This window comes from Acanthochromis polyacanthus, chromosome 18 (genome assembly GCF_021347895.1).
Source record: "Acanthochromis polyacanthus isolate Apoly-LR-REF ecotype Palm Island chromosome 18, KAUST_Apoly_ChrSc, whole genome shotgun sequence".
Lineage (NCBI taxonomy): Eukaryota > Metazoa > Chordata > Actinopteri > Pomacentridae > Acanthochromis > Acanthochromis polyacanthus.
In genome coordinates, this window is record NC_067130.1 from 3,477,571 (window position 1) to 3,505,106 (window position 27,536).

At 40.5% G+C, this 27,536-nt stretch overlaps 2 protein-coding genes across 2 annotated transcripts in view; one reads left to right on the forward strand and one right to left on the reverse strand.

Annotated features, from left to right (window-relative positions):
* LOC110969097 (matrix metalloproteinase-17-like) overlaps positions 1-24,726 on the forward strand; it is a 108,923-nt gene extending 84,197 nt beyond the window's left edge. The window contains exons 5-10 of the mRNA XM_051938104.1: positions 4,263-4,439; positions 7,161-7,263; positions 9,251-9,333; positions 11,108-11,260; positions 11,695-11,952; positions 23,159-24,726. Coding sequence (XP_051794064.1) covers positions 4,263-4,439; positions 7,161-7,263; positions 9,251-9,333; positions 11,108-11,260; positions 11,695-11,952; positions 23,159-23,484 — 1,100 coding nt within the window. The 3' untranslated portion in view covers positions 23,485-24,726. The remainder of the gene's footprint in view (positions 1-4,262; positions 4,440-7,160; positions 7,264-9,250; positions 9,334-11,107; positions 11,261-11,694; positions 11,953-23,158) is intronic.
* On the reverse strand, positions 13,109-14,727 carry LOC127530854 (activated RNA polymerase II transcriptional coactivator p15-like). Its single transcript, XM_051938603.1, is given in 3 exon segments — positions 13,109-14,003; positions 14,005-14,351; positions 14,722-14,727. Coding segments are annotated over 3 exon segments (438 nt in total). The 3' UTR covers positions 13,109-13,918.
* Positions 24,727-27,536: the final 2,810 nt, after the last annotated feature.

A 27,536-nucleotide genomic window follows, 5' to 3' on the forward strand; every position in this document is an offset into this window, starting at 1 on the left:
TGTTCCAAAGGTTTCTTGGCTGAAAAGTAGCACAAAATGCAACCTGAAGTAGTGATTTAAGAAGATAACAGATAGTAAAGTGCTTTACAGAGATAAGACTTGCTGTTATATATTAGTTTTTTATGATAAAATGTGTGTTTATATGAAATAAAGGCGCGTAAAAATCACTTTAGACCGCTACTGTGTGTGATTAAGAAGTCAAGAAAGCCCTATTTGTCGAAAAATATGTTTAAAAGATTTGTTGGTAGTGCAAAATGCAGCTTGATGTCGTGATTCAAGAAGAAAACAGGTAGTTGAAGCAGTTTACAGTGATGATATCTGCTGTTTTTTTTTTGTTTTTTTTTTAGAACTTTATTGCCATATAACAGGGCAATGAAATAAACAAAAACATGAACATTGTCCTGAGACTGGGCATCATACCAAATACAAAATCAGATACAAAATGAAGAAAAAGAAAATACAGGCGTAGGTTGAGTCCTACGACAGGAATTCTATCATTGGCCCCCACTTCCTCTCAAAAACAGGGGTTTTTAGTTGCAGTTGTGCTGTCAGCTGTTCCATCAAGAAAACTTGTCTAGTTTTTTGTGTCCATTGTGTAATTGTCTGTATCTGCTGTTGTTTATCGGCTGTTTGTGGGAAAGTCTTCATGGATGAGAAGGTTTCAATGATGTGGATGGGAAATGTTGGTAACAATGCAGGATGAGATCTTCAGAGGTCTGGACGATCAGAGTAGGCCTGTTGCTGGCATTGATCTCTTTTTTTCTCGGCTGTTTGTTTAGTCTGATTTCCCTCCACGTGGCCCAAACGGAGAGCGATGTGTTGTGTCATGGTGGAGTGAATGTTGGCCGTCAGCCACCACCGTCATGGACAGGCTGAATGTCCTGATCTGCTGCGTGAAGTGTAGCCTCTCCCTGTGATCCGGTTAAAAATGTAATCCCCAGAGGAAGACTGTACTTCCTAGAAGGCCTGAATCATTTGGATTTGTGAGTCTTGTCACCTCGCTGTGCTGTGACACGTCGTATCCATTCCGTCTCTTTTTTCTTTTCATGTCAGATCATGTTGTGCTGCGTTGGGCTTCGGAAGTCCAGCAGTCAGAGCGTTAACAGAGCACGAGACAGCTGCTTCGGACTTCATATAAGCCTAATGATAACATCAGTGTGGATATACAAGACTGTAAATTAAAGCAGGTTGCACCACACATAAGTCAGGTGTTTGGGAGAGATTAGTTGTTACAGCTTCTAACTGCAGGACAAAAACGTGTCGGTGGATTTAAAAGGCACATTATCTCTGGATAAATTTACACCATTTAAAGCCACAAATTCTTATTATATTTACATGTATGTTATTATTATTATTACAGGGATAATCATGGGATGGAACTGACCATGTGTGAGCAAATCTACCCTTAAAATTTAATTATTTCATCATCATTTTATTCAACTCGTCTCACTTAAAAATTCACCATAAATAAATCTTTTATATTAACCAAATTCTACACAAATAGAAAAATCTGCACTTCTTTGTGTTATCAAGAAGCTATGGGTGAGTCACCTGTGGTCAACAGTCACGTGACAAAAATTCTGTGACTTTTCTGCTGAACTGCAGGCTGTGTATTTACAGAACAGAGTGTATGGAAACAAATTAAAAATAGAAATAGAAAAAATATCCGTGTTTTGCAGAGCCACCATTCTTTTTCCAGTATTAGTTACACCTCTGAGTGATTCAAATAAGCTACATATGTTCATTTGATTTTTATAATCAATAAATAATCAAAGAAATTCATCATTTCTTATGATTTATAGTGTTATAACTCTGTCATGTTGTTGTTGTTGTTCTCTCTACCTCTAACCACGGTTGGGCTGTTTCCATAGAAGTGCAGGAAAAAATAAGCAGAAACAGCTTAAGGTTCAGAAAACTAATAATAGGATTACACAAAAAAACTCAACACACCTGAAATTATATATTGCTTATTTTTGTGCATATGTAAATAAAGCAAAGCACACTCAGATTAATATGGAAGCATATGAGATTGAATGTTTATGCTACTCATGCCAATACTTAAGTGTGTCTGAGATGAGGCATTTTTAAGTTTGAAACTAGCTTATAGTGACTAAATATGATTAAGGGATTGTGTGTGGCTGCTGCAATCCAGGAGAGGAGGTATTAACGGCAACACTGTCCTTGTATAAGCCCCCGATGTTCACGCTATCACATATAAACATGTCGGCCCTGGAGGCTAACTTCAGGGCATCTGCCAGGCTGTGATGTTTTTTTCCAGGTAGCCAGATAAAGTCTTTAATAGATTTTCTTGACCGAGATCAAAGCAACCGAGTCCTGTGATCCCAGTTTTTGAGGACTGGAGGGATGGCAGTCAGGAAAGGTTTAGAGGCCTAGCGAGTGAAGCTCTTAATCTCTATTCTCAGCACCGTGCAACAAAAGCATTTGGGCTGATAAAAAAGCTCCTTAATGGGTCACTGGTGAATCTGCAAGAACAAAGACTGAACCCCTAAGAATTTAACAGTCTGCAGAGCGACACAAAAGTCGTCTCTTCCTCTCTCCCCGACGTCTTGAATGAATGGCTCTTCGGTCCATCCGCAGGCGTTACAACTACTCTGTCCGCTTCACATGAACCACAAATATGATGACATGGTACAGACTCTCCTCTGAGCCCCCGTTCTCTCTCGCTCTCAATCCTCCCTTTTGTTCACCTGCACCATGTGCTCCTCCAGATTAGACTTGGCATTTGCCTCCTGAATACCCCAGGTGAACGCTGTAAGCACAAGTCCATGTCCCCAGCCGTGGCCAGCCTGAGGTTAACCGGATGCAGACTTGAGCTGAGCCGCCGAGGAACTCTAAGCTAGCTTGACATGCTAGCTCTCCATATTTTTTTGCACAATCTAAATCTCCAAGCCCGAGGTTTTGTCTTGCTTCGCGGAGTCAGACAAGGAGGTTCTGGAGGCTTTTTCTTTTATGTTTCAGCTGAACATGGAGGGAAAGTACTTTAATAGCCTGCAGCCTCTTTAGGTGTCTTTCCGCACTCAGGTTTTGATTGGCGGCTCAGGGACTCAGGCAGTATTACCATAGTTATCTCACTACACCACATTCCTAACAGCACTCAGAGCTTCCTGAGCTGTCTGTCATGCCTCTTAATTTGCACCGTAAGCAGATGAGCAGAAAAATACCTGAACAGGGTCAATTTAGGACTCACACTCGGAGCAGAAAGGTCATAGCGGTGACTGTCGCTGTGGATCTTTCCAAAGCCACTTAGCGAAGTCTGTCATGCCACCTTGTCACTTTGTGTATGATTTATTGTGACTTCATCTCATTCTGACCAATCAAACCAGGCTATTGGTCTCAAGTCACCTATAAACCATGTGCACGTGGGCTGCCTTTGAAGCTGCAGTGCCTGTTTCATTTATATAACCTCAACATGCAAAATGTTAGGCTGCAACCAACTTCAATGTTAATAAATCTGCCCAAAATCTAAGACAATAACAGTCCTGGACTCCAAAATATGCTTTTTATGGTGATATAAAGCAAAGAAAAGCAGCAAATTCTCACACTGGAGCAGCTGAAAATGCCAATGCTGTAAAAATGCCATGTGGTGTTTGGTTCTAGGCGGCCATGTTGGTTTTAAGCCTGAAAACAGCAAAAATGCCAACTATGATACAAAAAGTCCTGCAATTATGTATTGAACCAGTTACTCTGGATCTGTTTTCATGGCTGTTTTTGTTCAGGGTTAGCAGAAAAAGTGGGATGTAGAATAGAATAGAATTCTATGTACCATTAAATTGTAATTGCAAACCTATTCAAGTGCAAACAGTAACACGCATCAGTCAGAGGTCTATAAATAAGGAAAAGAAAAATGCTTCTAAGCTAAGACAGTATGTGTCAATAAAATACCCTTTGACTTGTATGGATTTTCATTCATTTGATTTCATTTATTATTTTATTTGAATGGGACAGTGCATATTAATGAACATACAGCAATGTAAATATGCCAGATTTAGCTCTAGGCTAATTTCCATCTGTTGTCCCATGGGGTAAAAGACATACCACCAAAACAAGAACATACAAGACATTAAGCAAAAAAAACAAGACAGGACAAAGATACAATATAAAAACTAAACTAAACATTCAACCACAACCTCCACTTTTCTCTCTCACTCATACACACATCATCCTATCATATTTTGCTTTTCCTTTCCCACATCTTCATTTCACTGTTAAATTTTAATTATTTTCCTCTCTGCCTCTTTCAGACTCTCATGGGATGGATCTGTTCGCGGTTGCCGTCCACGAGTTCGGTCACGCCATCGGCCTGGTCCACACCTCGGCCATCGAGTCCATCATGAGGCCGTACTACCAGGGTCCTGTGGGAGACCCTCTGAAATACGACCTGCCCTACGAAGACAAAGTCCGAGTCTGGCAGCTTTACGGTACGAAGGAACATGTGCTTGATTTACTGTATGTGTGTGTGTGAACGAGTGACAAGAGGGAAAAGTGAATTAGTTTCCTTTTCATCACAATTTCATTATTGAATGTGACCCTGCTGCTACAACAGGCACATATACATGTACAAATGTGTTTCTGTGTTTGATTAATGGGGAACAGTGACAGAGCCAGACAGTTTTTATAGTCGTGGCCAGGCTGTGAGTGTTATTCTCAATGGGCTCATAAGATTCCCTTAGAATTTAAATTAAATAAGATAAGTACATTTCGGACACTTACGTCAAAAGTGTCCTTGCTCTGCTCAGGATGGGTGACACATCATCCCAGGTCCGTTTCTGCAGATTCTAGGTCAGCCTTTCATTGCTCAGCAGTTTGTATCTCTTGTTCCCAGAGCTCTTCAAAGTAGGTTTCAGCTCCACTGTCTTTAAGAGGTTTTAGTACAAGAGTGTCAAAAAAATCCCCACCTGACATAAATCACACACTCTCTAACTACTAAAAACATGCAGGGATTCTTTATTTACAGATGAAAACTAGATGCTTTTCTGCAGAGCATCTTTGAATGACTTTAAATTTTCTAGGGAAGTCCCGATCTAGTTTTTTATTTGCTCCTGTTTGATTCGAGTCTCTACAAAAACCCAATACCGTTTTCCTAAACAATACACACTTCAAGAATTGTAGATTAACTGTGGTGCCTTGTTCTTACTGTTCAATAATGTAACAACCCAAGGATGCAGACGCACACAAGCAGAGAAATGTGGGACTTCGGTGAGTAAAGAAGCACCGTGACAGAGACTTCTATGAGTTCTAGTCACATCAGGCCATTAAATAAATTGTTAAATTAAGCAGGGATAAACTAGGACAGTGCTTCTATATTCAAACCGATAAGCTGAATGCTATTTTTGTGTCTTTTTTTTCACATTTCTGTGTGACAAGAGCTGAAAACAGAGAATCTGATTTAGGTTTGTGCCAAAACTGATCAGTTAAAGTTCAAATGATCGGCCATGATCCTGACCTTAGGGAGGTAGGTAGGAACTTCATTTATTCTGAGGGAAATTCAAGAAACCAGCAGCATATTAAACATACAGAATATACAGAAATAAAGGATAAGAACAGAGGGGATATAGAGACATAGAAATACAAAATAATGTACAGAATGTTTATACTTTCTGTAGATTTTAAAACTAGAAGGGGTTTTTATGGTATTGTACAGCAAGTGTTTTTAGAGTATACTAGCCTTTAATGTAAGGATGTCCGATAGTATCGGCCCACCGATATTATCAGCCTGATATTGGCATTAACATGCAATATCGGTCCATATTGTTATAGTATTTTTGCCTATCGTGAAAACTGATAAAATAATGCGGATGATCACATCATCAAACTGCATCGTGAAGCGTGTGGCTGCAGTAACAAGCTTGCTGTGCCTGACTAACAACATGTTTGTGGTTTGGAATTATTTCCAAGCCCACATATACTGGTAATAGTATCAGTTCATATCGGAATAGGAAATTGATATCAGCATATCGGTTATCGGCAAAAAAGCCAATATCAGACATCACTACTTTAATGTTTAATGTTACTAACCTGAATGTCCTGTCTTTTTGTTATTTATGTTGTTATATGTAAGCTGCTGAACACTTGAATTTCCCTTGGGATTAATAAAGTATCTATCTATGTATCCATCCATCCATCCATCCATCCATCCATCCATCCATCCATCCATCCATCCATCCATCCATCCATCCATTTTAGTTTCTATGTGGCTGAGTATTGGGGTGGTTGTGTTGTTAAGATGCATTTCTATGGGAATTAAAGCCACAGAGAAAAAAGTCTGCCAGAAAAGTACTAGTTGCTGGAAGTAACTTCAGTTCTTTGAGTAGATCCCTATGAGACTTCGCTCTTGGTTCTGTGTTGTGGCCGGACTTCAGTCTGTTTTGGCCACTCAGGGCCGTCCCCTTGACTCTGAAGATGCTGTTTTAAAATGAAACAAAGTGGCTTTCTGACTATGGAGGGCATCATAAAAACATTGAAGTAACAGCATGTGTGCCATTAGTGGAAAGTCACTATATTTGTTTATTTTTATATTCTTACAGCTTCTTGCTGAATCTGTGTCATTGTCTACTGGGCATATAGAGTATTTTATTGTTATTTACAACATTATCTCAATGTAAACATGAAATGTTTGCTACTGATAGCCCCAACACATCATAAAGCAAACTGGTTTGTTTGTGCCTCTTCTTGATGTCTGAACTCCTTCACCGGCTGAGACTCGTGGCTCTTCGCTGTAATTATAGACGTTTCTAAGTGCAGTGGTGGAAACAGCTCTGGACACTGCAGACACGATGGCCTCATCAGAGCTACTGATGTCATCAGAACACGGACGGAGCTAATTGGACCTCGTTATGGCATGCGACTGTATCACACCTTGCCCTGATATGGCAAGCAGCAGGGCGAGAAAAGAGAAGGAGAGTGACAATCACGAAGAGGAGGAATAAATGATGAAGGAATGTGACTGAAATCAAACTGAATGCCAGAATGAAGTGAAGCGTGTGAGCGAACAAAAAACAGAATTCACAAAGCGAGGAGGGAATGCAGGAAAACAGCGACAAAACAAATGACTGGGAATCGAATAAATGCGTAAAAATCACCAGAATATAACAGAACACGTGCTGTATCTGACAGTAGTTTGGTGTTTGATGTCGTTCTAGGTGTCAGAGACTCGGTGTCTCACACAAACCAACCGGTGAATCCATCCCAAACCGCCGAGCCTCCCGTTCTGCTGGACCTTCCTGAGAACAGATCCACCGTCCTGTAAGTAGAAGATTAATAAATACTATGAAATAGATCTACTGTTGCAATAGCATGTATTAAAGTCCACTTAAGGCTCTTAACCCTCCTGTTGTCTTCGTTTACGGACACCAAAAATATTGTTTCCTTGTCTGAAAAAAAATCCAAAAATTCAGCAAAAAAATTTCCCAAATTTCTGAAAATTTGCAAAACCTTCAGGAAGAAAATTCCAGAAAAGTTTTATTTAAAAAAAAAAATCCCCCAAATTTGGCAAGAAAATTCTTGTAAATATTTTCAAAAAAATACTAAAAATATGATACCATATATACAGTATCAGTAAAACTTCTCATATTTTCTTTAAGAACACTCACAAAAAAATCAAACAAAATCCAGTTGAATTTTCTTAAAGAAACATTTTTAACATTTCTTTTTTTCCACCAAAAATGTTCAAACATTTCCCAGAAATGTTGAAAATGTGGACATCAGACATTTCACTGTGAAAATATATATTTTTTTCCCATATTTTCAAACTTTAGAACAGGTCAGTTTTGACCCGTAGGACAACACGAGCTTTAAAGTCCACTTCAGGCTCTTAAACAATCCTTTAGCCGCTACCTCTGGGACTATTTTGCTTCAATCAAATGTATCTCTAGTTTCCAGCCATTATTGACGCCATGTATCCTATTATCTGTTCTGCAAAATCCACTCGACTGCAGCAGAGAGGAGCGTTTTGGCATCAAAACAAGCAGCCAAATCGTGACACATCTTATCGGAACAAGTGCTGCTTTTCCATTCGTTTCATGCTTTGAGCTTGTAAAGGTGAACATGCTCGTAAACCTTTACGCTGTACATAACGCTGATGCGTTTCAGGCTGGATTCCCAAACCAGGCGTGTGTACGTGGTCGTAAAATGCGTGTGTTCAAGTTAAGAGCAATAAGATAAACTACATACATTCATGGGCCTCATGTTGGTGCTTCTGATGCATTTATGGCACCGTATGTATCTCATTAGACACCTCTGATTGTATTCTAATTGCATTACTTTTTTTCCTGCTTCCACTGAGACGGCGCCGTGTAATGAATCTATGCAGGAATAACAAACATTTACGTGCTTTTTTAGAGCTCGATACGAAGTCATGAGGTACCAACAAAGTAAATTAGCCAGGAGTCAGAGAGTGAGCTTTGGGAGCCTGCCCATCTAATTAAGTAATTCCCTAAAGAAAGCTGGGCAGCTATCAGCCCGTCGTTTTTGGGTTTTCTGTTTTTTCAGGTTATCAGGCATAATTAGTCCACGTTTTGTCCGTTTATGCATTCTCCCTCACGTTCACGTGCTCAAAGCGCTAAGCTCGAGCCTTAAAGTAGCTCCCGAGGGCGCCAGTAAAGAAAGATTCACACAGATCTTATCATTCTGAAGGCCTACAATTCCATTTCACAAAGCACTCACACGCGCCTGTACATAGACTGAAAAGAAACAGACAGCAGGGGGTTATTTACCCGCCTTTACCCCTCATGTTCAGACTTCCACTGGCTTCTTTAGGTGTGAAAAAGGTAGATTAGGCCCGACGAGGGTGCCGATACCGACCACTTGGCAGCAGCGTAGTGTTAATAGAGCCCTGAATAGAGAGCTTTGTTGGTGATATAAGGCCTGGCCGGCTCCCATTCTCAGCCCCGTGGAGCTAATGGTGTCATCATTGGCAGGCCGGCCACGTCGGTGCTTTAAATCACTTACAATCCTCTGGGATAACTGCCCCCGGGGATCTCACCGTGGCAGCCTGATAGCTTCTTCTGCTTTGTTTAGCTAGGATGAGTGAATGATGGGAAAAGAACAAACAAAAACTGGATGTTTGTTGGTAAGGATGAGTGCAGAAACAAGCTAACGGATAGCACTTGTAACCGATGTGTGATGATTTAAAGATATAAAGTGTTATAAATGTCCAGTTTTACGTAACAGCTTCTTGTTTCCCCTCTTCTCAAAATGTTCTCTCCTCCTCCTCCCCTCACATCTCTCCCAGGCTGGCACGAGATGCCCCAGACAGATGCACCAGTCACTTTGATGCAGTGGCCCAGATACGAGGGGAGGCCTTCTTTTTCAAAGGTACAGCGGCACAAAGGGGGGGGAAAGGGAAGACGCAAAGCTGCAGAGCTGTGCGGGGGGAAGAAAAAAGAAATAACAAGAAAGTGGAGAAAGAGCAAAATTAGAGGAAGAGGAAAAGAGGATGGGAATGAGAGAAAGGCGGCAGCTGCAGACATCCGACTGAGCCGGTTGAGCCCTGTTGAGAGGCTTCAGTCCGAAAATTACATCAGGCTTTCATGCTGGCCCTCTGGAGGAATGACCCCCAGCCTCCCACTGACACTGGAAACAAGAAACAGACTGGCATACCTTCAGCCGGAGACGTGTCAGTAAAGCGTGCTGAACTTTAACTGACATTTCTGGAGACCTTTTTAAAAGCCTTTCTAATATATGCATCAATTTAAACATACAGGACGTTAAAGGTTTATAGATCATTGCTATGGTGATTCTGTCTCCGGGGTGCTGCTTTATTCACTCGTTTCAACTCATCATCATGTAGATTTTGCTTTCTTTTCTTATCAGTCAAAAACAGGAGTGTCAAATTCATTCTAGTTCAGAGGCCAGATTAGTAAAATCACAGCTTAATAATCACAATTCCAAATCTTTCTTCTTTAGTGCAGAAATGTTAAAAAAAAAAAAAAAAAAAACGTTTACGGAATTATCTTTTTATAAAACACTATGAACAACCTGAAATTTATTAAGAAAGAAAAGTTCAGTTTCAGCTACATTCAGCCTCATTTTATCATTTATACATAATGACTTCCAGATCACAGAGTGTCTACAAAGGAACACAACATTTAGTCACAGACATCTGGAGCTGAACCAGAGAGGATTTTACTTTATGATCAAAATGACAAAAGTCAGACAAAAAAAAGACGAAAAACAAGAGAAAAAATTACAAAAATGAGACGCAAAATGACAAAACTGGACAAGCGACAAAACAAAAAAGAGACAAAAAATTTACAACGCGGCAAAAACATAGACAACACAAAAGGAATGAATAAAGCAAAACACAAAATGACACAAGCCCACAAGCACAAGTGAGACAAAAACTAAACACAAAACGACAAAAGTCAGACAAAAAAGACTGAAAACAACAAAAACAAGACAAAATACTACAAAAATGAGACACAAGGCAACAAAAAAAATGGACAAAAAACACAAGCGAGACAAAAGAAAAACAAAACTTTAAAAAAAACAAAACGACAAAACATGAGACAAATGACAAAAGTCAGACAGAAAACATGACCAAAACTTGGAAAATAAGACAAAAACAAGGCACAAAACGACAAAAGAACAATGAACAATCTAATGTTTTACTGTATGAGCAAAACAACTTGTCATGGTCTAGAACTTATTTTAATTTTGCTAATTTACAATCTGCAGTTAATGTCTTCTCTGTAATTTTTACACTTTGAGGGCCGGATTGGACCTTCTGGAGGACCACTTTTGGCCCGTGTGCTGCATGTTTGACACCCCTGCTTTATGGAATCATGACTTTCTGCCACAACTTGCAAACCTTTGTCTGTCATATCTTGGCCAATTTTTCCAAAGAATGTGAACCCTAATTTGCAGTTGACCTCTCTAAGCTAAAGGTGACAGAAGTGTAGAGAGGAGAATCTGTGCTTTGAGAAAAAGACCCAAACATTCCCAGTGCATGTCGCTGTTTGTTCAAACATCCCAGTGGTCCCAACAAGAACTATGTCGGTGCTCATTTACAAATGTACAGTTTGCATGTAACTCCAGTTACATACATTGTGCTGCTCCTCCTAATTCCTAACTCTTCTGTTCCTCACAGGAAAGTACTTTTGGCGACTGACGAGAGAGAAGCACTTGGTTTCTCTCCGTCCAGCTCAAATCCACCGCTTCTGGAGAGGCCTCCCAAACAACCTGGACAGCGTGGATGCCGTGTATGAGAGACCCGGAGACCACAAAATAGTCTTTTTTAAAGGTGCGGCATCAGAAACAGTCAGTATTTTAATACACAATCCACTCCTGAAATGAACCTTGAATCACAGAGGAGGTTAGTCTGGTTTGGCGGAGTCACAGTCACAGAATTCTGGCTTTTTCTCCTGACTCTTCTTAGCCCAATTTAAATGTGCTTTTTTTAGTGTTTTGTTGAATTCAATTGTTTTAATCAAAGAAAATCAAAATGCAGGATTCATTGGCTCCACAGTGAGTCAAGATGAAAAAGATAGGTCATACCTTTCTGAAAATGTGGCAGAGAAGTTACAAAAAATGAATCTTTTACAAACAACAAATTGTCCCTTTGAACATATTTCAAGTCTGTCGTCTTTTTAAATGCATCATCTCAGTTGTCTGGTGTGTTATTCCTAAAATTTCAGCTTATGATGTAGGTTTTATCCCTCTGCCCGCCTTCTTTAGGTCTAAAATATTGGGTGTTTAAAGACAACATTGTGGAGGAGGGTTACCCACGTCCAATCAGTGACTTCGGTCTGCCGATGGAAGGAGTGGACGCAGCCTTCGTTTGGCTTCACAACGACAAAACATACTTCTTCAAGGACAACCACTACTGGCGCTACGACGACCACCAGAGACGAATGGACCTGGGCTACCCTAAAGACAGCACGCTGTGGAAGGGGCTGCCGCCACAGCTGGACGACGCCATGAGGTGGTCTGACGGTGAGTCCTTTAAGAGCAGAGATGTCAAAATCATCTCAGTTCAAATTCCACATTCAGCCCAGTTTGATCTCAAGTGGGCCGGACCAGTAAAGTCACAGCATAATAACCTATAAATAACCACAACTAAAATCTTTTCCTTTGTTTCAGTGCAAAATGTTCACATTTAAGGAATTATCTTTTTACAAAATATTATGAACAACTTAAATATCTTAAGAAAAATCTATTCAGTTTCAGCAATATTCTACATTCTTACAACTTCCAGATCACAGAGGTTCTACAAAGGAGCACAACATTTAGTCACAGATATCTGGAACTGAATGATATAGTATTTTACTTTATGATCAAAACAACAAAAGTCAGACAAAAAACAGCAAAAAGGAAAAAAAATACAAAAATGTGATACAAAACGACAAAAACGAGGAACAAAATGACAAAAAATGAGACAAATGACACAAAACACAACAAAAAAGAGGCAAAAAATTTGGCAAAAAAGTTACAAAGTAACAAAAAATGCACAAATGACAAAAATGACGCTCAAACCAATGAATAAAGCAAAATATAAAATGACAAAAATAAGACCAAAAACACAAGTAAGACAAAAAGGAAACACAAAATAAAAATGAGAAACAAAGCAACAAAGACACGAGACAAATGACAAAAAACAGACAAAAAAATGCAAAAAAAAGACAAAATATTACAAAAATGAGACGTAAAAATAATAACATTGCAATATAAAATGATAAAAAATGACAAGAAACAAAACAAAAAAGTTACAAAGCAATAAAACATACAAAAACAAAATGAAAAATGACAAGTAAGAAACAAAACGACAAACAAAACAACAAAAATGTGAGACAAACGACTAAATTCAGACAAAAAAAAACCAAACAAAATATTACAAAGATCATCATAAGATGAAGCATCTATTGTGGCTGAATCAGAGGATTACAGCTGAGTTAAAGTAAAAGCTTTGTTCTATGAGTCAGTACAGAGCTTGTGTTGAATAAAACAGTGCAACAAACATGCCCGCTTTATACAGTTACACAACTGGTGAGATTTCCAGAGATGTGAAACTAGCAGGGTTGGTTTTGTAAGATTGGACGACACATCATGTAGTCCCTCTGGCACATTTTACTCTCTCATCGTTTTTTTTTTTTGTTGTTGTTGTTCTTTCTCTCTCTGGGCAAAAAACAAAGTTTATCCAACAGATTGTGTTTTGCAATAAAACACAAAAGTCAGATGTAAAAATCCAACCCAGTGATGGTGATGATTAGATTCTATAACAGAGAAGCTCTTTCACAGCGTTGCAACTTCCATCATCGCTCCCTCATAATAAAGCTGCCGTGTATCGCCATTTTTTCGACATTTCTCTAAATAAATTATCAAAACTAGACCACAATCCCTCATTTAGAGTAGAAAGGTGTGCACAAGATCTCTTGACCTTGTGTTTTGATTAAAAATTGATTATAAAGACTGATCGATAACATCCACTGTATAAATGATGAGTCCACACTGTTTCTTACGACGATTAGCTCATTTTTTTTCCTGAGGAAAATAGAATTGTAACACTCCACCGGAGCTTCAAACCTCTGGTATCTCTGGTAGTTCTGATGCCTACGGCAAAACTGTGCAACATCCTACTCAGGGGAAGTCCTCAGACAGGAAGAAACTATGAGAGAAATATGAGACGAGGATGGAGCAATTAGGAAAGCTGGCAAACATGCAGGTTCAAGTCGTGCATGAAAGTTCAGCCCCATGCTATTTATATGAGCCCAGTCATTCAGTCAGTTAGTCCACACAGAAATATCTCAACAACGGCTGAAGGAGATGATGGGAAATACTGGATGAATCACCATAACATCTACAACTTTGGTGAGGCCTTCAAATTTATGTAACATTTATTTTTTAACAAATGTAATTGGCCAACATGTTCAATTAGCTCAACAGATGAGACTGAAAGGATTGCTTAAACTCTCTTAATGGTGTTGTCACTTTCTGAAATCTGGTCCTTCAGTTGGTTCCACTGCTCAGGACTCAAGGAGACACCTTTCTCCTGGCTTCATCTCCCCTTCATCTTGGTTCATCCAGTGCTCTCTGATGTCAGTCAGGACTTTACCCTTGAAGTCTCTGACACGGACATATCTCATCTTTCCAATCTGGAGCATGTTGTCGTCACCATTACTGCCGCCTTTGGATGAGCCTCCTGGCTTGGAACTCTCTCCATGCTTTGGTTTCTTGACCGGCTTCTCTGGTGCACTCGGCTTCTTTCTCTTTTCCTTGGTCTCTGCTTCACTGTCCGAGTCACTTCCAGATGTGGAAGACGGTGCTTCTGTTGGTTTTGGCGTTACAATATGGTGCAGCACAGCAAGTCTCTGGACTGGAAGCAGAAAGCTGATAGCCTATGGTAGCGTTTTGGTGAACTATCTTTACAACTGCGGTGCATTTTGTTCTGCCAATTACTTCTCTTCCTTTCGAGTTTGTTTAATTTTGGCAGTCTTTGGTTGCATCAGTGTTTTTTGGGTTTTATTTTTGAATAGCTGCAGAATGCAAATTAGAGGTACATTTGCATTTGTTTGTTTTGTGTGTGTGTGTGTCAATATGTTTTTTCTGTAACCTTTTTTTGGAGTTATTTTGCACGCAGGATCTTTTCTGCCAACACTCTGCTTCACATTCACAGTCAAACACATTCAGACCTTGGAGCTGGCCCAGTGTAATCACACCGTGCTGCTCCACTGTACCAGCTGAGTGTCAAGGTCACATCGGAGCTACCGCCATCTGATCACATGCATGTTAATGAGAGCTGGGAAACGGCTCCGCACACCATTTGTTTAAGTCACAGCAGCAGCTCTTTGTCCGTCGGGCTGCGTTTGCTCAGGATGGTGCTCGAGGATGTTTCTCGATTTTTGAAAGCACTCTCAAAAGGCTGCCGCTGAGCATTTGAGGCCGGTCTCGATGGAAACCAAGATAAGCTTCCCTGTAGCATCAAACTCATTCTAGTTCAGGTTCCACATTCAGCCCAGTTTGATGTGAAGTGGGCCGGACTAGTAAAATCACAGCATAATAACCTATAAATAACCACAACTCCTGATATTTCCTTCATACGATAAATAAGTGCAATTTCAGACACATTAAGTCTCAGTTTATCATTTCCACATTAAGGAACACAACATTTAGTCACAGATGATATCTGGAACTGAATGGGATAGTATTAGTATTTTACGTTATGATCAAAATGACAAGTCAGACAAAAAAAAAAGACAAAAACAAGACAAAATATTATAAAAATGAGATGCAAAATGACAAAAATGAGACACAAAACGACAGGAAACAAAACAAAAACAGACAAAATACTAGACCAAAAAGTTAAGAAGTGACAAAAATTGGACAAACGACAAAAGCAAGAGAAAAATTACACAAATGACACAAACGAGACCAAAAATGACAGAAAGGCAACAAAATGACTAAAACGAAAAACTGAACGAACATGACAGAACATGAGATGAACGACAAACGTCAGAGAAAAAAAAAACAAAAAACAGACAAAATACTACAAAAATGAGACACAAAATGACAAAAGAATGAGAAATCTAGTATTGTTCTTTACATTTATAATCTTACTAATTTACAATCTGCAGTTAATGTCTTCTCTGTAATTTTTACACTTGAGGGCCGGATTGGACCCTCTGGAGGACCACTTTTGGCCCACGGGCCTCATGTTGGACACCCCTGCTGTGGTGCATGTGAATACGAGGCTTCTCCTTTCTCTGTCAGGTGTTTAAAGGTCTATATTCAGTCGTATGAGCTGCAGACTCAGAGGTTTCTGCGCTCTTTGATGACTGTACCCATGTCTGCCCAGTCGGTTTTCCACCCCTGGCCGTTATCACCGGCCAGGCTGGGAGGGGAAACCTGGAAACCTCCATGCACTGACAGACTATGGGGCCCGGGAACTGGAGCCACATCAAAGTCTCTGTCTGCTTCACCGGCTCGGGATGAGGTAGAGACAGAAAAAGAGACGGATGCAGACATGTGGAGAGAGAACAGAGAAGAAATGGGGAGATACGGTGACACCTTGTTATGGAAATAAAACAGAAAGATGGGGACAGATGTGTGACAAGTGGAAGAGAAGGGGAACCCGGAGTAGACGAGACGCGGGGACACCTGAGGACGACGATATTAAAGACAACGGAAGAAAATGAAGAGACGTCTCGACTCAGAGGACAGATAAGGAAAATCATAAAGAATCAGAGAAAGGCGGTAAAAGCCCAGAGAATGGTTGCTATGGAGGGAAAAGGGGAAATAAAGTCTATTACTGCAGCTATAATGATGATAATAGTCGTAGCTGCTGGTGCCCAGGAATAGTTCAGCCTTTTAGTCACAGTGGGGAAATAAAGGTATAAGGAGCAGAAGTTTCAATTTATCAAGCATGAATATTATCTTTGAGCAGGAAATTCTGAGAAACCAGTTGGCATCATAATTGGAGCTGTGTCACATTAATGGAGTCAGAATGGCTGTCTGTGTTCTCAAAGGTCAAGTGAGTCCACCTTTGGATAACAAGGGCTCAGACTGTCTGTCAGAAGGAGGCTGAACGTAAACCGAACCGAATAGAAATGTTTGAAAGAAACACAAGAGTGAAGAGAATCACCGAGTAAACAAGTTGAGACACAATTTTTTGCAACTAGAATTCTTCCCTTAAGGAATACGGCTGGTGATGTGATTTATGATGTGATATATTTTTGTCCACAAATCCCATGAAGAAACATAAACCAACACTGAAGTCATGCTAGCTTTAAATACTTGAGTTAAAAGTGCTGTCCGTGGAGCTAAAAACCTGATAAACTTTGTTCATTTTGTGCCATTGAGCTACATATTTATGAATTATTAAAACTTACAAATAAACAACCCTGGTCTAAATGTTTGAAATGTGAAAATACAGATTTGTAGCTTTTTTTTTTTTTTTTTAAATGACATCATCGACAGTTGCCTAGAAAATCCAGACTGACTTTATTTATGTATTAATATAAATACAAATAAAGGCAGTCTGGCATTGTGATGATAGCAGACGATTTCAAAAAGGAGGGGCTAACGAATGCAGCTTGAACAAGAAAGAACCAATCAGCGTAACACGGATGTGACGCACGAACAAATCGAACTTGAAGTCCATGTAGTCCAAACAACAACGGCATGCAGCCGAGAAAGCGTCGCGGTGAATGATTACTGCCGTTTTTGTCACAAAAATCTGCGAATACATGGGGTACTCTCAAGTACAACACTTATTGTTGAAAAGGCTACGCAACAAAAGACTCCTTCCGAACGATTAGTGGTGTTAGGAATAACTTTGTTAATGTTTGTGTTTGGTTACGGGAGGTGCGCAGGTGTTTTATGGGTAATCCAGGCGCTGAAGATGACGCAGCATTAACTCCCGCCTCCCGTGCTATGATTGGTCGTACCAAACTTTCCCGGGAGGGAAACGCGATTCAATTCGCCCAATGCCAAACTGACTCTCCTGTATCTCCTAACATGGAGATAGGAGATTACATGGAGATTCACTTTGGATTTTCCAAGCTACATCGGCAGACCTTGGGGCTGAGAGTTACACACAGTAGATGCAGGCTAATGCATTGTAGGTTTTTGCCTTTTCCTCATTTTTAAATTACCATATATCATTACATATAATATTCATTATTAATAGAGAGTAAGTCCCTCTGGATCAGTCACTGCCATTCAGTTAATCTAATCAACCTCTAAGACTCTAATGTTTCAGCTCCTGATATCATTACACTTTATATGATAATGAAAATGACTGTGGTGATAATTTAAAATATTGAATTGTACCAGAGATACAGGACCTTACTAGCTGACATCGACCCCAAACATTATTGTGCACCAAATCAATTACCCACCCAATTAACCAGAACAATAATAAGTCATTATAACACTTAGAAATTAAAGCTCATTTTAAAATGTTTTCTGCAGGACTGAAGAGAAACATCTCAGCATTTTCCTAGATTTCCTCTCTTTCCGGAGTCGTTTAACCTCACAGCTGCAGCTAAACTGACACCAATTAATGTGTGGGTAGCTGACAGTTGACTGGGGCTTCGTCTGATAGGTCGGATGTTTGCATGCTGGGTGTAAATAAAAACATGTTCTTACTCTTCACATTTCAGACGATGAAAATGCAACGCGTCGGTCAGCTCTAACCTCTGTTACTTCATCTAAAACACAAACAGAAAGGGTTCGTTGTCGTCACTAGAATGTGAAGAAAAACTTAGGTTATTAGCCAAAGCTGGCTGATCTAAAAATGTACTCACCAACTTTTCGACAGCTGTAGGACATTTGATCTCTGAGGAGAAGAAAGAACAAGCTGAAGGAGACAAGGAGGCATTCAGCCCAAAAAGCCCAATAATGGTGACAGATAGTTAAGGAGGCTGGCTTTGTGAGTGTATGTGGTAACTTTGTGAGGACTGAAAATGAGCTTTGAACTCAGACGTAGAAGATGTGTTTGGAAAGGGAGGACATTATGATCAGGCCTCACAGGCTCAGGTTTGGAGAGAAATACACTCTTTCACTACTTAGTACTCACAAATATATATTTGGACACTGACACAAGTTTTGTTTTTTACCTGTTTAATGAAAAATATTCCAATTATGGTTATGTAATAGACATGGGCTTAAAGTGCAGACTCTCAGCTTTCAGTTGAGGGTATTGGTTTGGCCTATTTTGAAAAAAAGTAATTGGACAATTGACTCAAAGCTCATTTTAAGGATGGGTGTGGGCAATTAGTTCATTATGTCATCACTAATTAAAAATATAAAAGGCCTGGAGCTGATTAGCGGTGTGATGGTTGCATTTGGAAGTTGAAACAAGCCGTCCTTAAGCTGCGAAAACAGAAAAAACCCATCCACGAAATTGCTACAATATTAGGAGTGACAAAATCTACACTTTGGTACATCCTGAGAAAGAAAGAAAGAAAGAAAGAACACAAAAAGACCTGCCATCATCCACCACTAGTGGATGATGGCAGGTCTTTCCATGGTGAAGAGAAACTCCTTCACAACAGCGAACCAAGTTAAAAACACTCTCCAGAAGGTCAGCATGTCAAAGTCTACCATAAACAGAAGACTACGTGAGAGTAAATCCAGAGGGTCACTGCACAGTGCAAGCCACTCATAGGCCTCAAGAATAGAAAGGCTAGATTGGACTTTGCTAAATAAAAATATCTTAAAATAGCCAATGAAATCCAAGATGAAACCAAGATCAACCTCGACCAGAATGATGCAAGAAAAAAGTCTGGAGAAGGCATGGTACAGCTCATGATCCAAAGCATAGCACATCATCTGAAAAGCATGGCGGAGGCGGTGTGATGGGTCACTGGTGTTTACTGATGATGTGATACAGACAGATATCCGATACAGTCGGATGAATTCTGAAGTGTTCAGAGACAAACTCTTGGCTCAGATCCAATCAAATGCAGCCAAACTGATTGGACTGTGTTTCATAATCCAGATGGACCCTAAACATACAGCCAAAGCAACCCAAGAAAGAAATGGAATATTCTTGAAGTCAGTCACCTGATCTCAACCCAGCTGAGCATTTCACCTGTTAAAGACTAAACTTCATAAAGAAAGGCCTGGCAGAGCATCAAAAAGAAGGAAACCCAGCGTCTGGTGGCGTCCATGAGTTCAAGACTTCAGGCAGTCAAAGACTGTTTAACCAAGTATTAGAAATAAGCATTTTATTATCAGTTATTTAATTTGTCCAGTTACTTTTGAGCCTCTGAAATGAAGGGATTGTTTAAAAAATGCTTTAGTTCTTCACATTTTTATGCAATCTTTTTGTTCCAACTGCATCATTTCAAACTCATTGTGTTACTGTACAGAACCAAATTAGAAAAACTCCGTCTCTCTCCAGTGTGTGTGTTTTTATTCCAAAAAGCTGCAGCTGTGGATTGAGTATTCTCATCATTATGCACAGGAAATGGACTACGAGGCACCTTGAGCTTACAAAAAAAAACTGTCTAGACCAGCACAGTTGTTGCCCCATCACCTTGCATTCTACATTTTACTCCTCTTAATTATTCTTATTACCCAATATAAACGCCAAGACTAACAGAAAACATCCATTATAAGCCCAACAGTCATTACAGGAGAGAAGTTTCTTGTTTAAGCATTCCTGCCCTTGGGGCTCTTGTCGGGGTTTAACACCTCGGTTTAAGGACGACCAGAATAAATGAATCTCATTGTTTCCTCAAAGGCGAAGCTACCTGGAAGTAAATATTTAGTAGATTGAAAATTGCTCACGACGTGCACCTGGCATTTGTTATCAAGGCCAAAGCGTGGAAGTACAAATGTAGATTAAAAAGCTGCTTCCACAAAGCATTAGTTCTTCCTCCTCTGCTCAGCTGAGAGCCACGCAGGCAGTACATCTCTACAAATCCATCGCTGCATTATTTATTGTACTGAGAAAGCGATACTTGAACATATTTCTCACATATTCTTTGATAAATATTCTACTCAGGGTACTAGTCCTTGATTGCGGCAAAGCACGAAAAAGTGACTGAATGCTTTAACATCTCCTTGTCTTTATTTTTCTCTTATCTCATTTTCGTTGAACTCTTGGATGAATGCAGAGTTCTCACCTGTACGATGGAATATGGCCTAGATTCTGTATAGATTTTTATAAACATTTAAACACAAATACTATTAGTTCTGGTGTTGTAGAATTACAGGCCTTGGAGCTCTTCTGTCCTTGTTGACGCCATAAAAACAACAGAACATTCTTCTCTCTGCTCAGGCGCTTTCACTTGTTTTCCCTTCTTTCTTTTTTTTTACTTATTAAGTCACAACATTATCATGCTTTCTTCTCTGTGCTTGGTTGTCTCAGTTACCTGTTAACAAAGAAAAGGAATGGGAATCAAAGCCTTGGATTAAATGGTCCCTTTGACAATGAATTCTTTGAGGGTTTTAGTACTGTTTAAAGGCATTATGGAGGATGTTTTTTTGTTTGTTTAATTTGTCTGATTCACATAAAATGAATATACTGACCTTTAGTGGACTTGTATGTATGGTCTCTAAAAGAATAAAATAAAAATAAAATAACTGTGGACATGGCAGGATCTGAAAAACATCAGCCAATCAACGCGCTCGGACTGAGGCGTTTGGTTTGCTCCCTTTCCTGTCAATCAAAAATCTTCCAGCTCAGGCCTAGTTACGTAGATTACGTACGCCTTGGACTTACGTGTTTTCTGTATGTGTTGCTTTGGTATAGCTTCGTAGTTAGCTGGCGACTTGTTTTGCTCATCTTTTTTTACATAATGGCAGATAAAGATCCAGGGGGACCCAGCCGTAAAAGACAACTTCACGAGTGCTACGCAAGTTTCTGGAGGGGGGCGTTTCTTCGTAAATGTTAAGAGGGGGGGAGGTTGGGGGGGGGGAGGGAGAGGTTGTATGTGTGCATGCGCATGCTACGTTCAAAGTCGTAGGAAATTAAATCTCCTCTAATGCCTTTAAAAGTTGATAAAATAAATTGCGTTCTACAGATTCCTTTATTCTTTTAAATGAACATTTGCATCCAGTGCGTGTGTCGTCCTCGATCTTTGGATGATGGACATTAAAGATATTTTTCATATTGGCACACAGCAAAGTGGCATTTTCATTAACAGCACATCATGCCAGTTCTCATTTGGTAATTTGGTGACTCTAATTAACTTATGCGCCCCGTAGTGAAAGGACGGGCACCCTGGTGGGTATATCAGTGGCAATCCAGTCACACGGTGCAATTATGGTGTCAAGAGTGCCCTTAAGCCATCGCTTCGTTCTGCGCTGGCCAGCCCACACGGAAATCACACAACATATGTAACGCCAGACAGTTTTTTTCCCCACGTTTGAATTATTCTTTGAATAGGACATACATGTATATATGAATCTAATTTTAACCCTTTGAACTCCCTGTGGGTTTGAAAGGTGTATATTTTTTGTGAAATCACCCAAATAGAAACCGTAAAAACAGAATAATTTGACAGATTTTGAACTGTGACGTTGTCTCTGAGCTACTTATCTGTGGCATGTTGTTCCATCAGGAAAATTAACCAAATCCTATGCTTTGATTTTCCGTTAGCTCGAACCAGACGCCGTAAAACACAAAACATTCTGCACGTCTTCATGCAACAGCTAAAGTATTAATTCCTTAGCTTTAACCAACAGTATCTTTACAAAAAATTCAGAGACCTCACACCAGAACTCGGCTGAACTGCAAGCAGTGTTGACAAATACAAAAACAAATAAAAAACACATGTAGTAAAATATTTCTACCATGAAGAGTCATAGTTTTTTCTGTGTTGGTGCCACCTGTGGGTACTTGTTGGTAAAAGGCTGTACATAATCAAATAAATGTAAGTAATTTGTATGATATATGGCATTATAATTGTATCACACTGAGAAAAAAAGCTTTTTCACTCTCCAGATTTCTAGCCATGGTTGTGCTGTTTCCATAGAGGACTTTATGTTGTAGATGAAACTGTTTGGGGTTCAGAGGGTTAATGCAACAAAAGCAGTAGTGCCACTAAAGCAGAATTTGTTGACTGTCATGTATCTGCGCTTCCCTTTCAGTATTTACGAGGCCTTACCCTGACTATCTGAAGAATCTAATTTAGGAATTATCTGTGGGCGCTCCTGCTGTTGCTCAATTATCTGCTTTCTTCCAGTGCTGGTGTTCAATCTTACAGCTATCGCTAGCAACGCGACCGGCTACAACTCAACTATTCCCCACAACCTGATGACTTTTTAGTCTAGTCCGTGCCATTTTAGCGATTATTAATCTAGTATTAGAAGACTAGCATTGGTATATCACCTGCTTTCTTCATTCCACTGGTGACAAATATAGTCTCTGGCTGGAATATACAAACCTGGGTGAATAAACACATCCTATCTCAACTCTCTGTGGACTTACTGTGTTTTAAACCAAACCATGATTTCTCCCAAGCCTTGCTGTCAGTGAACATCTCACTGATACGTTTAGTAGTACTAAGCATAAACACTTTGCACCGCAGTTCACTGACGCATGAAATTAAGGCCCCCGATGTTTTATTCGTTTTTGTGCTTGTTGTGTATTCCAGATGAGAGCAGAGACAATATTGTACCTTCTGTGAATAATGAATCATACAGTCCGGTACTATACTGCTCTCTAATCCCAGACTCTCTGTCTCTGAAGGCTCGTCCTACTTCTTCAAGGGGAAGGAGTACTGGCGAGTGCCGGGCAGCGACATGGAGGTGGAGGCGGGATTCCCTCGCCTCATCGCTAAGGACTGGCTGCTGTGCACCGAGATGCAGTCGGACTCTCCGGACGCGGAGCCCAAAAACACGGAGACGAGAGTCAACGTGCACCGACACCCGGACCACGCAGAGAACGGATACGAGGTTTGCTCCTGCACCTCGGACAACGCCTCGCCTTTAGGTGTTCGCCTCTCGCCGTCTCCCCTCTGGCTGCTGCCGCCTGTCTGGACGCTGTCGCTGGCCCTCCGCTCTGAGCCGCTATGATGTTAAAGCTCGGGTCACGGCTCCGGACAAACGAACACCTGGAAAATGTTGTTCTTATTCTGCAATTTCATATCTTTACGGCTCTACTTTTGCTGTTATTTATTTTATATGTCATCTGGTGCAGTCATTCTTACGGGCACCGACACACTTTTAATGCTTTACAAAGGTTTTTATTGAACACATCTTTGCAAAGAAAGGCATTATGGAATAGAAATGTATTGTGAGAGCACCAATTCTTTGTGTTCATGTGCAGCAAAGCGTCACATACACACAAGTTAAAGTCATTCTGAAGTGCAAAGGTGAGTGATATTGCCAGGTTGGTTCACCGAAATTGCCTCAAAATTAGTTCAAAATTAGCCAAATCCACATTTTCACACTCCCCTCAAGTGATTTTTAACAAAGTAGATGGTTGGATTCTTAGCACCTCGATACAGTGGAGATGAATGGAATTTAAAAACCCAACCATGCCTCTTTTCTAGAATGATTCATGTGCGGACAACCCACAAAACTAATTTTTAAAAGCAGTTCTTTCCCGCTATGAAAACAATTTGCAACGAGGTCTGTAAATTATCCCCGAGTAGCAGCGATACTGTTTCTGAAAAGACACATTGCTGTTGAATTTAAAGTTAATTAAAAGTCATTTTTCTGCGTGGTGCAAACAGCCACCACCGCTTTCCATTCATCTCCATTGTACTGAACGTCTCAGACACTGGGGGAAATAAAACCAAAGCTATCTGCACGGTGGGATTGCAGCAGAAGTAAGGATTCTCTTTAATTTGGAGAACTGACCTTTGAATAATCCCGACATTGCAGTCAAAGTGCTTGTGATGAGCGTGAACGTCTGCCAGACAGAGGCATGGATGAGTCGGTGGCTGCAACAATTTGCTCGCCTAAATCTCTTTTTCTGAAGTGAGGGCCTGCTGCTCATGTTCACCTCTGAGCACTCCTGGGTTTTATTGTATTTTCGATAATAAACTTAGCTTCCAGTTTGTTTCACATCGGGTCAAGAGTTCATAGAATCTTCTTGTGACGGACAGTCCTCTGTGTCGCCCCCTTAGCTCCAGCATCACGGCCTCTGGATTTATTCTTGCTGTAAAGATATATTTACCTATAGACCGATATATTTGAGTTGAACGGTTCTGCAGTTGTTGCATCACCAAGTGGACTGTGTATATTTTAATCTGTGTTTTCTAATGTAAAATATTTTTGTAGAAAAATTAAAAAAAAACATTATGTGAATGACTTGCTCGGCTAATTATGGTGACACTAATTTGTATCGAGCGTATTATTTTGAGTACTCGTTCCTGCGGCTGTGTGGGCTGAGTGTGTAATTATTTAGTGTCATTGAAAGGGAGCCCGGGCTTGAAGACGGATGACGATACATGACAGCTTGCAGACACCAACTGGGAGCTGCTCTCCGTCTCTCTGATGTTCTTAAGCGTGTTTTCTCTTGTTAATGGTCACCGCTGTTCATCAGGAATGCAAATCGCGTCGTGTCAATCACGCTTCACGAACAGGTCCGGGGATTATGCAGCAAACTTAAAGGAGTGTCAGAGAATAAATGTGGCCTAATCCGAAAGCATTCACCAGAGATCAAAGTCAATGGGGTGTCAGGCTCGTCTAGGCAGGGTTGACTCAGACAGTCACACAAGTAAACACACAAACTCAGTCTCACCGATCAGCTGCAGCAAGGGGTGGGAATCACAGGATACCTCACAATACCGATACCATCACGATACCGATACCATCACGATACTGCAATACTCGATATACAACGGGACTTCAGTTTACGACATCATTGACCTACGGCGCTTCGTCATTAAATCGGAACTGCAGGTGGGTTTGCATGTCCGTGGTGTTGCCTGTGTACTTTACTTTTACGAGGCAGTTCTTGCATAATCTTTGTCGAGCTTGTTTGTTCCCTCAATGTTGCGAAAGCCGAAATGGGTCCACATATTGGTCTTAAATGTGGATGGGGCATCTCTTACGGAAGCATTTCTGTCCGCCGTTCTACCGGTACAAACTCTCAATTCATTTCTGCTCAAACCTCCCTCATTCAAGTGATTAACGCCACCATGTGGAGTCATTAAGTAGTGACACTGGCAGGGTTTAGAGCGCCCTATTATCCTAAAATATCAGTATTTGGCGCCAGCGTATCGATACACATATCACATGAGGAAGGACGACGATGTATCAGTATTTTCTCCCACCCCTACTGACAGCTGGAGGGAGCAGCATCGATCAACTCTGCTTTCCTGGCGTTCATGTGGATGCTGCTCTGATGCGTTTCACCTTCCAGAACATGACAATCCGCTGCCCTAGCAGGAAAACACACCCCGTCACGCTGCAAAAACTGCTCAGGAACAGCTTAAACAACACAGAGTCCGACGTATCGATCCAGCCTCCAGACTCCCCAGGTCCCAATTTGGTTGAGTTTCCGCAAGATGTGCCGGAATAAGTCCGATCCACCGAGACCTGAACTCCAGACCCCCAGAACTCAAAGACCTCAAATGACAAACACCACAGGACACACATAGAGGTCCCTGCCACGATGAGTCCAACCAGCTGGAATTAATATGTTCTATAAACGTTCTGAGAAGGTTATACAAAAGATTTCTAAGCTCCAGACGTTCTGAAAATGTCTGGTGATAACACTGTTAGACTGCTATGCTGCACTGAGTGTTTTTCAGTCGTCATAGTGCATCATTGCAGGAACGTTTCAGAGACGCTATAATGCTCAAGAACAGCCTCAAAACATCTTCAGAACACCGCAGGCAGAATATTCTTCCTTAAAAAATGTATTACAGGAGTTTTATAAAACCATCTGGAAAACATTTTTAGAACACTGAGAACATTCATGGAACGTAACTGACAATAACATCCTCTGAATGCTGGAGCTGAAATGCTCTCAACTTACTTTCAAATTGCTAAGAAACTTTTAGTAAATGTTAAATATCCTTCAAATGTTCTTCATGTGGAGAATTACATTAAACCTTAAAAATATCACTGAAACTGTAGGCCAGGTCAGTCAACGTTGTGGGAACGTTTCCTGTTAGTCGGAGAAAACGTTTTGGTAGCACAATCTCCACAACAGCAGCTAGATGGTTTTAATGTTTCCCAGATGATTTAAAAAAAATTTTTTTAGAATGCTGAGAACAATCTTCTTTGACTGTCAGCGAACATAATCCTGACAGTGTCCTCCAAGCATCCTTTGAATGCTCTTCATTCACTTTTAACCTGATAGGAACAATATCAAAATAATAATAATAACAAGACGACATGGTCATCAATATCCCCCGCCACATGTGATGTCTATGAGTCTATATCCAAAATAGTGATAAAGGACCATAACTCTGTTAAATATTATCGCACAGGTCTCATTTTCGAACTTGATCAAGGTGTCCATGGTGTGAAGCTACACACTAAATTTCGTAATCCTAGCTGTAATAGCTTCCGAGAAAAGCTGTCCCCTTCATGTCGGACGGACGGACGCACGGACGGACGGAGTCCAAACCTAAATCCCCCTTTTCCACTTCGTGGAGGCGGGGGATAATAATAATAATACATTTTATTTATAGGCGCCTTTCAAGACACTCAAGGTCACCGTACAGAGGAAACAGAATAAAAACAGATTCAAATACACAGGTTAAAACATAAGAATTTAAAAATTTGAAAGAAGAAAATTTAGCAATTTTAAAACAGAAGGAGGACTGGAGATCAAAGTGAGTAAGCTTGTTTGAACAGGTGGGTTTTGAGAGTGGATTTAAAAATGTGTAGTGTGTTGATGTTTCTGATATCAGGTGGGAGGGAGTTCCAGAGGCGGGGAGCAGAGCGACTGAAGGCTCTGCAGCCCATGGTGGTCATGCGGGCAGGGGGGATGGTGAGACTGAGAGAAGAAGACGATCTAAGAGTCCGGCTGGGTGTGTTTATGTGGAGTAGATCAGTGAGGTACGGAGGAGCGAGGTTATGGAGGGCCTTGAAGGTTAGCAGAATGGTTTTATAGATGATACGGTGAGTGATTGGAAGCGATTTTGGAAGCCAAAAGTATTAAA